Raw genomic sequence first — 11,867 nt, 5'->3', positions numbered from 1 at the left:
CAGCAGGCTTAAACGAGGGACTCAATATCGAGTCTCTATAGGCCCAGAAACTAGCAAAAATTCAACAGTACAAACATTCAGTGGGCGGATATAGGTATAAACGATAGCTGGGCTCGTTTGTTATGCAACTGGGCCAACGTTGGGCCCAGTTCTTATGGTCCAAATGGTTCAGATCAGGACATATAATACAAAACACAAATTGATACAAACATATGAACATGAGATTAAAAGATTTGAATTGCTGATTTAAACCCTTTGACACAAATTAACCAAACATGATCAAATTATTTTAAACAACACCTGGTGATGTCCACTTGAGCTACAGAAAACTAAAAAAAATCATGGAGAAAACTTTGACTAGAGAATCATGATTCATTCATCACAGACTAAGGAGAATTTCAACCTAATTTAAACACAGATATTGACTTCCTGATACCTGCACTACCAAGCCATTATGTCTAAACAAATCACAAAGTTCTATTGACACCCCCCATATTAACATTTAGCCTCAACCTCCCAAACATCAATCCAGCCATGAATTCATTCCCAAGCATGATTACATATGCTATTTGAAACCAACAAATTTAAATACATTAAACTTGACTAAGCTTTGAACACAATAATCTAACAATCCTCAAGCAAATACAGAACATAAGAGCCTAGCTAAGTACGCAGTGATCCATGTGAATGAATAGCATATGCATCATGAAGACTATAGATGAGACAGAGGGGTCTGAGTCATGCTTTCAGCTGTTATTTCATCTTCAAAACTGCAGATTACATCTCTAGAGTTCAGGAAAAATACCTGGAATTCGAGGATAAAACAGAAAAAGGCAGTGAAAGTAAAGAAACAGCAGCAGTAGTAGAAATCAGCAGCAGAAATGCATCCAGTTTTAACCCAGAAAAGGATGCAAACAGCCTAGAAGAACAACTTCAAAACCCAGCAACAAACCAGAAGACTTCAAACTAGACTTGATTTCAATTTATTTTTAGCTATCAGCTACCCAAAATTTGTTTTAGAACCAGGAGAAAACTTCAGAAAACCACCAATAAAACTCAATGAAACAGTGTTTCTGAAGTTTTTGCCGTCTAGAATTTTCAGAATTTTTCAGCTCTTAGGTCTCTAAGGTCTGATCTCTGAAATCTCCCTTGCAAGGCAAGAATGCAATGTCTTTATAGGCAAGCAAGTAGGGCAACCCTTCAGATTTTATTTTAACCCTTAGGTCCCTTTTTCAATTCTTGTTTTAGCTTAGGAATCCCTAAAATTTTGACTTGCTACCCAAGTTAAACTATCAAAAAGCCTGAAATTGGCTAAAAACCCCTACTAGAAGCTTCCTATTTCAGTTACACTAGAGATTTCCTAACATGAACTTCCTAAAACACCCCCCAAGTGCCCTGAATTTACCCCTTGAACCTCACAGACAAATTGATATGGGTCTCTATACTTCAAGTCCTGGGCCTCGGATCTTCAGGGCCTAAATCCAATTGGATTCAAACCCAAACCCCAAAACCAATATACCAAACTTATTGGTCTAAATGACCTGCTGAGTCATAGGACTCATGATATCTTGGGCTCAAAGGAAAAACAGGAAATATAAAAGGAATTCGGACAAAACTTAACACAAACTTAAAATTATGCTAATGACTCAATACTAACATGCTCAAGAAAAATAGTTTCGGAGAACCAGAAAAAGCAAAAAGAAATACAGAAGATGATAAAATAAGGCCTAAAAATGCAAGGAAAGCAGGAAAAATATAATAAAAGAGAAAGAAAAATACCTAAACGGGCTTGGACATTTAATGAACAAAAATGAATCCTCAGGCCTTCGATTTTCGGCTAATTCTGACGTTAGTCGTGTGTTCTTATCAAGAACACACGACTAATGTCAAAACAAACCCAAATCTTCCATGAAATCTTGATTTTAAAAATTAGGGCTTGGACTCAGATTTGATATTCGAGAGATTTGGCTAAGATTTGAGGGAAAAGGGGTGTGGATTTTTGATGTGGAGGTGGAGGAAAATAGGGCGGCTAGGGTTTTTTGGGTCTCTAGGGTTTGGGGGTGAGAGACGGGTGACGAGGCGGTAGGGGGGTGCGTTTGGACATATATATATTAAGTGACCTCAACTTTAGAACCGTCCGATCAAGCAACCTCGACGGCTATGATTTAATGAGGCCAAACGGCGTCGTTTCAATTAAGGGGAAGACCGGATCGGGTGCCTTAACGGACTGGGCCGGGTGAGGGGTGGTTTGGGACGGGTCTCAGGGGTTTTTGGCTGAGCTTGATTTGGGCCAGCCCAAACTTGAGCATTTTTATTTAAAGACTCAATTTCTTTTTAATTTTCTTTTCTTTTTCTTTTCAATTAAAACTAACAACCTAAATTAACTCTAAATTAACCTAACAAATTATATTAAGCTCTAATTAATAATCAACACAATTAATTAAATACCAAATTAAAGGAAAACTAACAAAATTCAAAGCTAAAAATTAAACTGAGCAAATAAATTAATTTTTTTTTTGTGATTTTTGTATTTTGTAAAACCCTAATTACTAATTAATCTAAAAATATGTAAAATTAAATCCTAAATGCGAATGTAATACGTCTTTTTGTATTTTCCATGAATTATATAAAGTAAAAATGCATACAGAAATGCAAATAAACATGAAAATTATGCAATTAATTCCTAGAAAATCAAATAATTAAAAGAAAAATCCTAAATCTAAGAATTCTGTAGGAGTAATTCACGCGAGACAAATATCACGTGCTCACAGCTAGTACAACCAAGTGACAGCTGTAGAAGTTAGTTAGTTAGCTGATTTCATTTTTCTCATTTCAGCTTTTGATTCTCGTTTGTATATAGTAGATACTCCACTCACTTTTCATTTTGAGTGAATAGAAAAATCTCCAGAATCTTCTTCTGTCTCTCTCTTCATCTTCTTCTTCACTCTGACCTCCCATGGCATAGAGGTTCAGATCTGTTTATCATCGAAGCTCAATTAAGCTTTGAGCTACTGTTGCATTGGCAATTTTGATAAATATCAGGGCAAACCCTATTAATATTAACCTGAAATCCAGTATTGGCCCATACAATGAAACTGATAGCCCATAGTTGTTCATTTTTAACTTATTTTGGTGTTTTGGTAAATTTAAAATATATTAAAGTTAAGTACTTTTAAGTCAAAACTCTTAAGTTAAGCAACTCCAACTACTAACTCGATACTTCATGAGTCATGACTGGATGATTGAGCTCCCACATATTATGACGTGTCCCAAGATTCCCACAGCTATTACTAGAAGTGGAAAGTGCCGGGTAAAGGTCGTCAAATAGGTAAATTGGAAAAAACTTTGGATGCATTACAATGAATGGAATCAATAAATGATAGTGATAAAACATGGATTTGGTCAGGATGAACTGAAAAGTAAGCCCTTGTTTGGCCATACATTTTCTCAAATTTAATTTGAAATTTATTTTCAAATTTCATGTTTGGCCATAAATTTGACCCACATTTTGGCCAAAACTCAAATCACATATTTGAAATCTCAAATTCAGCTAATAAGCTGAATTTGGGCTAAATTCCAAAACTTGGGAATTATATACATGTTTTCCCAAAATAAAGTTGAAAAATATGTTTTGAAATCGTATGTCCAAACACATTTTCATCTTCAAACCAAACTTCACCCAAATCAGATTTTTCAAAATAAATTTGGGATCTATGGCCAAACGCTAGCTAAAATTCTATTGAGAGCTTTATATAGCCCGACTAATGCTCATCTGCATTTTATAGTTTGGATTAGAAAATTTGTTGAATTATATTGGTTTACCGATTGAGTTAGTCTCTTTGAATTAATCTATGCCGATGTGCGAAGGGGAAAAGGATAATTTTCGCTTTTGCTTTGTATCTTTCTTCTTGATTTCATGTTGGTCATATTTTTCATATTATTTCTGTGGTATTACTGATATGATCTCCTTTTGTCTTCTTGAGCCAAGGGTCTTTCGGAAACAGCCTCTCTACTCCTTCGGGATAAGGGTAAGGTCTGCGTACACACTACCCTCCCCAGACCCCACTAGTGAGATTTCACTGTATCGTCGTCGTTGTTGTAATCAGAACTTTAACATAAACATTTAGTTTGAATTCGAATTCAAAAGTTTTGGTCTAATGGTCTCTCGTGATTTTCTCTTTCGACTGAATAATTGCTTTCTTTTCCACTACAATTGTCTCTTCAAACCAACATCTTTAGTTTACCAAAGACAGAATCCAGTAACAGGAAGAAAAGGAAAAAAAAATTGAAAAAGAATTGGGAATCAAAGAGTAGACATATATATCATAACTCCTCTTAATTAGATAATACATGGCATCTATATTAGCAGAACCGTCCATTTAATCCACAACAATAGAAATATATTATCTCGTCAGTGCAATACAAAAGGAAAGGAACAATTTTGCATATATCCACGTAACACTTAGCCTAATTTATGCTGCATCCTCATCAAGTTTAATGCTCTCCCTGTTAAGCAAAAAAAACACAACGAAATGATTCAATTAATCACACACTCAGTGCGGTACGCAAGAATTTTTATTAGTGACGTCAATATTTGATGAAGTTAACAAATGAATAAATTATTATAACGGTAGTCGGTGTCATCTTTTTGTATTAATATTTAAAATCTTAATTTTATTTATTATTTATAAATATTACAAAAAAAAAAAACGAAATTATGTTACATGACATCGCTGGAAACAAGGGCCTATGCCTCTGCACGCACTTTGTTCTTCAGTACTTATTCTTTTCTTTGGCTCAGTGCCTTTTTTCTTTTATGGTCAATGTTGAAAAGAAGTCCAAGTGAAAAAAGAAAAGGACAAAACTAGTTATAACCCCACCTAATAATAATAAATCGAAAACAATAACGTCTAGGTTCAAATATTTGGCTTGATTTCCCCTAAAATAACGTCTACATATTTGGCTTGATTTCCCCTAAAATAATGTACTACTCCCTCCGTTTCAATTTACGTGAACCTGTTTGACTGGGCACGAAGTTTAAGAAAAAATGAAAACATATGAAATTTGTGATCCTAAACAAGTCAAAAGGGGCCAAAGTATTTGTGTGGTTATAAAAACTTGTCATTGAGGATAGTAAGTTTAAGCTAAATTGTTATCAAATTTGGAAATTAATTATTATTTTTGTAACGGATCAAAAAGGAAATAAACTGGAACAGAGGGAGTATATGTTATACTTTAGCCATGATCTTTTCAGAACAATGTAAATTTTATACTAATATATACATTTGATATGAAAGATAATCAGAATCCGAGGTGCTTTTAGGTCTATTCTTTTCCATTTCTAAAATCTCATTACTATATATTGGTGTCTCTAGAAATCAAATACACATCAAAATATTTCAAGAAGAAAGAGGAAAGAAGTTCACCTTCTTAAGGGTAATGAAATCCACAAACTTGTTTTTGGGTTTGCCATTAGGAGACTGAGACTTGTCTTGAAAATATGAAGATCCATATTTCTTGATTAGCTTTTCCCTAACAAATTTTCCATAGATGAAAGCAGCTCCTCTGAATTGGGGAAGAACCAACCATGCCACAAAAGCCAACTTCGCCTCGTACCAAATTGGTATCCTGTAGCAAAATTACACAACATCATCCAATCAAAATCCACAAATTTACTACATATAAAGTTGAATTAATCGATTTTGCTCTTTCATTCCGATTAAATATCTATATTTTACTACTTACCATTGAAGAACGGGTTCAAGTACCATCTCCATGAGAGTAAGAAAAGAGTAGAGAATCCAATAAGCAAGCCACTGCTCATCATCTACCTTTGATGTGCTCTCTATTGCCACTACTGATGCATATCTATACAACAACACAAAAGAAATTAAGCCCAAGCTCGAGAAATCCTTTTCTTCTTAAAAAGAAATGAACAAATAATAAGGTACGTAACACCATTTGTAAAGGATTACTTACAGAGGATACAGTAACATCACCACTGGCCTGCATGTTTATCAGAAAAAAGAAAATTAAACCAACTGCTGGACATTAAACGACACTGTAGAAAGATTGTCGTAGTAAAGAAATGAAAAGGTTAATGTTTTACCCAGCAAGAGCATGGAGGTGAGAAAGCAAAGTCCAGAATTTGCTCATGATTACTTTAGAACTATGGATTTGTTAGGTTGTGTGCTATAAAAGGAAAATAGAGGAACAGAGATCGAGTAGTACAGAGTCTAGTCTATTCGAAATTAGAGGACAAAAGATTGGATTTTGGACAGCAATTATTGACTTGTTTTTGAAGAAGAGATGGTGACAAGCATTATTTATAGCATGGGGTGTACAAACGACGTCGGCAGTGGTAAAACTGGTCAAGTTAGCATCTTATGCATTTTGACGTGGTGTTCTAGGTTTTCCTGCACCGACCTACTTTGTAACTTTGCGTACCGACGCCATCTAATTTTTTATTTAACCAAATCTAACAAAACAAACAATTATAAAGAAAACAAATTAAGAACCTGAAGAAGATAAAGTCACAGCAAATAATAATGTATAGTACTGGTCTATTTATTGGAGGCAAAAATGTACAGCATGTTTACCGCTACTACAGGTTTTTCTAAAGGCAAAAGCTTGTGCTGCAGCGTACTACAGTAAATGTCTCTATGGGATTGAGTAAACAATTAATTGTTGAGAGGGCGGAGCAATAATATTCACTACGAGTTTAAATAAATCCAATAAATATATTAATTATAAATTTAATGATTAAGACAAATTATGAAATCAATATCAAATTTAAACCTATAAACTTTAAATTTGAGCTACGCTTGTAATTATTGGACCATAGAAAAAGAGTGGCCATAACCATAGCCGCTTCTTCAATGCTGCAGTCTAATTTATGTTACTAGATGGCATTTATAGTTTAATTTCCGGGGAACAGAAGTCACGTGATCATGTTATCGAGGAAGAGGGCGGTGACAGATAGCATATGGAGCATCTCTCTCTAACCAGGTTTTTGTTCTGACGATGAAAATTAGTTCAAATTTCAAGGTATATATAGTTCTTTAATAAAATAATAAAATATCAAACCACACAGGTCCACGTCAGACCGTTGATTCCTATCACCTCATCATTTCTTTCACTCATTTGAGACCTTAAGACAATTGCAAGCAACTTATGGTTTTTTTGGTGGAAACTTTTATTATACATGGGGAGGGAGAGAAAACAAGGTAGGAAATTACAAGTTCTAAAATCAACTCTCGTCAACAAGCTAAAAGTTTAAACTACTATAATCATAGGAATGATATATCGCAGCCAGTTATTTTTCTCGTGTCGGCCAACGAATCTAAATTATGAGTGGTAGCATAAGATTCCAAGTTCCATCATGATCAGCTCTCGCTCTTTCTCTCCTTCTTTTCTTTTTAACCACAAAAGCAATTTTGGTAGTATATGATACCAATGGTTAAACAAGAGCAGAATGCTGAATAATAGGAAAAGCGACGACTCAATGGTACTGGAGGCCTAAAGCCAAGACGTAATACGAGGCCTTAAACTTGTTTAATAATTTTAAATATTTTTGTTGAAATTTATTCGTTTTACTTTTTGAGATGCAATTTCATCTATAATATCCCTTTAATCTTTGTTGAAACATTACTAATCTTTAATAAGATTTTATTAAGTTTAATTTTTAATTTGTTCTTTTCACATGACCGTCAATATAACTTACTATTTGCCTCCCAAAGTAACAATCATGTAAGAATTTGTATTTACGAACGATGATAAATATTTTACGATCTAATTAGCTTGAAGCGTGCCTACAGAGATCTTGAAAGAAAATATCTTACAAAGTTAGAGTTGTAAATAAAATTTATTCAAGTTGGAGTAATATGAACTAGAAAATAATTACAACTTTAATTGTCTTTCACTTTCATTTGAATTTTTTCAACCAACTCCAAAAAAAAAAAAAAAAAAAAAACTAACAACAACCGAGTAAAATCCCACTAGTGGGGTCTGAGGAAGGTGGTGTGTACGTAGACCTTACCCCAACTCCAAAAAAATATAAAATAAAATATAAAACTATGTTATTAATGATTGGTGACGAGGTAGCAAAAGATGGTTGAAAAAATTTCTTATCACTATTTAATAATAAGTATAATAAAAAGAGTAGTTTTTGGGGCTTTTAATTTTGTGAGGCCTAAAGTGGCCGCTTTAATGGCCTGGGAGTTAAGCCGCCTCTGGTTCAAGCTCAAGGTAGACATATTGTATATATGATAAAAAGCGGTCTCAAAAGTTGGGTGAATTAGGAAGCAATACGTGTCAATGATGATGAATCAACAGTAATTCAACCATGTTCATACCAGATACAAACATGTGGCTGGATAAGATGTTGACACCGGATACAAATATGTGGCCGGACAAGAAGCAATTCAAGATATGGCAGTTACAAAAACGTTACAGAAGACCCCAAGATTCCTTCGGGCTTTATTAGCCTGTATTAGGCTTTATTAATTTTTATTATTCTTTATCACCTTTTATTACTTTTTATCGTAGCATTAATATTGGTAATTAATGGGGCACAGTTGGTAGATCATACACCCATATCTTGTAGTATAATTCCATCCTATTTTAAGACATAAGGAAATACTGATTGCAAAAGACTAGTATTCTGTCTCTCATTGTTTTATGCTTTATACAAGTTCTCAAGATTTTTCAATTATTCATCCCGGTGGAAACATTCTTAGGTTCATGCTTGTCTTTTTCTTAATTATTCTTATTTTATTCGTTTTTGTTCTTTACTACTTTATTCTATCGGATCAATTTAATTCACGTATCTATAAATCACGTTACAAATTCAACTGTACATTTTACCGATAAACAGTTTGACACCCACCGTGGGGCATAGATAATTGTGGTATTATTTTGATGTGTTCATCTTTTACTAACATACTTTGAAGTTTTTTTGTTGTAATCATAAAATAGTTATGGCACCTAATGATGTCAACAACTCGCTCAATGTTGTAACAAACCACACCGACAAGCCCGCGGACAATCTCCCTGATGGAAATCAACATGATGGTTCAACCGATGAAACACGTCTCGATGCAAATGAGTCAACTCCTAACCGCGTAGAAAAAAATTACTCGGCGTGCAAGGAGTCATACCCCTAATGATATGGATGATGAACCCGTTGCCGATACTGTTAAAGTTTTGACAGCAGAGCAAAGGAAAATAATGAATCATCTATCAAGTCATGACCGAATAATGACTGAGCTACAACATGCGCTATCGGTTATTTCCAATAATTCCAATGGTGGAGTTCGGGCCCCTCCCGACGTTCCTATAAATCAAACGACCCCAAGAACCGGTAACACCGTTACTGGGGGGAAAGTTTAGATCAAACAACAATCAAGCGGGTGGAGTCGGCAATGGATTTAGAAATAAGAACAATGTTGATCTTTTCAAAGTTGAACTCATGAGGTGTCACGACCCAAATCTCAATATAGTTCGGGATGGCACCCAACGTCGCCGTTAAGCAAGCCAACGGTGAACTAGAAACTTAATTATTTATTTTATTATTTTTAAAATCATGAATCTTATTAGATAGAGAGATCAATGCATTAAAAAAATCGTAGATACGTACAATTTAATTACAATATAAAGCAATAGTGTGTCAATGTAAAGTAAACCATAAAAAAATTCTAGAACACCCCAAAATCTAGTGTCACAAGTGCATGAGCATCTACCAGGAAGTACAATAACAATACAACTTCTGTCCGGAATACAAGATAGACAGGATAAACTAAATAATTATGATGGAAATTCTGCGTGCTGTGAATCGTAGCATGGAATGCAGCTCACCATAAAGTCCCCTCAGCAGCTACGCCTATGCTCCCAAATGACCACCAAATGAATCTGTCAGATCCTGCATATTTAGTGCAAAAGTGCAGTATTAGTACGTAAATCAACGCGTACCCAGTAAGTATCTAGCCTAACCCCGAAGAGGTAGTGACGAGGGGTCGATATTGACACTTACTAGTGGTCCAGTAAATCAAATATAACAAAGTAGACAAGTATAAAACATGGTAAAAAGACAATGAGTATAGATATAGACAAATAATACAGTCTACAGCTGAATAATAAATACAAAAGTCCTCAACTATCGGATACCTCCTTAAATGGAATACGTAATGGTCAATACCAAATCAACTGTCACATCTCAAGTCAGGAAACTCATGAGTACGCGGACTCCTTATCAAGTATTTCGTACGATTCTACCGAGGCGAGCAGCCTGATCCCTTATGAGTGTTTCGTAGAACTGCCGAGGCAAACGACCAGATTCCATAAGAGTGTGATACATATTTCTGCCGAGGCAAACAGCCCGATCCCATAAGAATATGACACGTGATACTGCCGAGGCGAACGACCCGGTCCCATAGGACTGTGTTACAATATCCTGCCGAGGCGAATGGCCCGATCCCGTAAGAGTGTGAAGCTTTTGTGGGTCTATGACCCCACTCATGAATATACGTCTGAGTTATGGAATTCAAGAAAAACTTTTCGATGAATACGCATAACGCGGGAGAAATCCGAAAGAGAAGCACAATTCTTATGGCTAATCAAATAGCCCGTCAAATATCTAAAATAGTGAGTCTAGTCTCAGGTCATAATGTTGTCACGACCCAAACCCCGGTCGTGATGGCGTCCAACACATTGTTAAGCAAGCCCGACCATTCAACAACAAAATCTCAACTTATGAAAATTCAGGAATTCGATCACAGATACTAAATTACTAAACCATCGTATCAATCTACTATGAGCACAGAGTAGTATACTGAAAACCAATAAAAATACTAGAACACAACCCAAAACAGGATCCGGTGTCACGATTACGAGCCTCTAATACAGAGTGTCATCCTATAACAAGACTGTCTAAGAAACGGAATAATGAAAGATAGGGATAGGAGGGAAGGATCAAGGTTGCGAACGCCATGCAGCTACCTCGATGCTCCCGGAGAAATGCTGCCAGCTAAACAGGTCCTCCCTCAGACTGTGATGCACCTAAATCTGCACACAAAGTGCAGGGAGTAAAGTGAGTACTCCGACTCAGTGAGTAATAAGCATAAATAACAACTGAAGATAAGAAATCACTGAAAAACCAAAGGCCACTATACCAGGCAGTACCAAACCTTAACAGTAAAACCGACAAGTCAATAAAGTAATAGTACAGAAAGAACCATGACAGGTAATAGGTAAGGAATGATGCCGTAATGTAATGCAATGCAAATACCGGTACACTCAGGTACCCACTGCGGCGTGCAGTCCGAGCCAACCATATATTTAACGTCGACGGCGCTCACTGGGGGTGTGTACAGACTCCGGAGGGGCTCCTACAGCCCAAGCGCAAATAATCAAGCCATATCGTGGCACCAACCAGGCCCTCAGCCTCAATATCAATATAATACTGCTGCGGCGTGCAGCCCGAGCCATCCATATATACATAAATCAATATAAGCCCCTCGGGCATTTTAAATCAGTAACTCACAGCCCAAAATATCATTTAAATATCATTTGAGTTTTCAAGTTTAGAAAAAAAAAGGGGCTGAGTTTGCAAAATAGTACTGAAAACCTTAGAATGAGGTTAAACAATGTGCAAAGTATGCAAATCAGTGAAATCAATCCCTGAAGGATTCAAATAACCGGCACGATGCCCAAATACAACAGTCAAATCCAAGTAATGATGATTTCCAACAAGTTCTAGTAGAAAAACACAGTAAAACATCACCGGGACGGACCAAGTCACAATCCCCAATAACCAATAGCCCCGCACTCGTCATAGAGCGTGTGCCTCGCCTCAATATAGCGGTACGATG

The 11,867-nt window shown here is 35.8% G+C and overlaps 1 protein-coding gene across 1 annotated transcript; it reads right to left on the bottom strand.

The window, feature by feature from the left end:
- Nucleotides 1-4,296: 4,296 nt before the first annotated feature.
- Nucleotides 4,297-6,321, bottom strand: LOC109208518 (HVA22-like protein e). The gene is made up of 5 exons (XM_019371645.1): nt 6,110-6,321; nt 5,980-6,006; nt 5,746-5,868; nt 5,427-5,628; nt 4,297-4,506 (listed from the first exon to the last, which is right to left on the bottom strand). Exons 1-5 carry the CDS (start codon nt 6,154-6,156, stop codon nt 4,495-4,497), a joined length of 411 nt encoding a protein of 136 aa, XP_019227190.1. The 5' UTR covers nt 6,157-6,321; the 3' UTR covers nt 4,297-4,494.
- Nucleotides 6,322-11,867: the final 5,546 nt, after the last annotated feature.

Source organism: Nicotiana attenuata, unplaced genomic scaffold (genome assembly GCF_001879085.1).
Source record: "Nicotiana attenuata strain UT unplaced genomic scaffold, NIATTr2, whole genome shotgun sequence".
Classification (NCBI taxonomy): domain Eukaryota; kingdom Viridiplantae; phylum Streptophyta; class Magnoliopsida; order Solanales; family Solanaceae; genus Nicotiana; species Nicotiana attenuata.
The sequence above is the reverse complement of the archived record's forward strand: the minus strand, read 5'-3'. Positions and strand labels throughout refer to the sequence as shown.

What these genes read in the sequence shown, in the direction of transcription:
- LOC109208518 (XM_019371645.1), bottom strand. Translation starts at nt 6,156, where the DNA reads ATGAGCAAATTCTGGACTTTGCTTTCTCACCTCCATGCTCTTGCTGG. An exon ending in CACCTCCATGCTCTTGCTGG is followed by an intron (nt 6,007 to 6,109) that starts GTAAAACATTAA and finishes ATAAACATGCAG; the next exon opens with GCCAGTGGTGATGTTACTGT. An exon ending in GTGATGTTACTGTATCCTCT is followed by an intron (nt 5,869 to 5,979) that starts GTAAGTAATCCT and finishes GTTGTTGTATAG; the next exon opens with ATATGCATCAGTAGTGGCAA.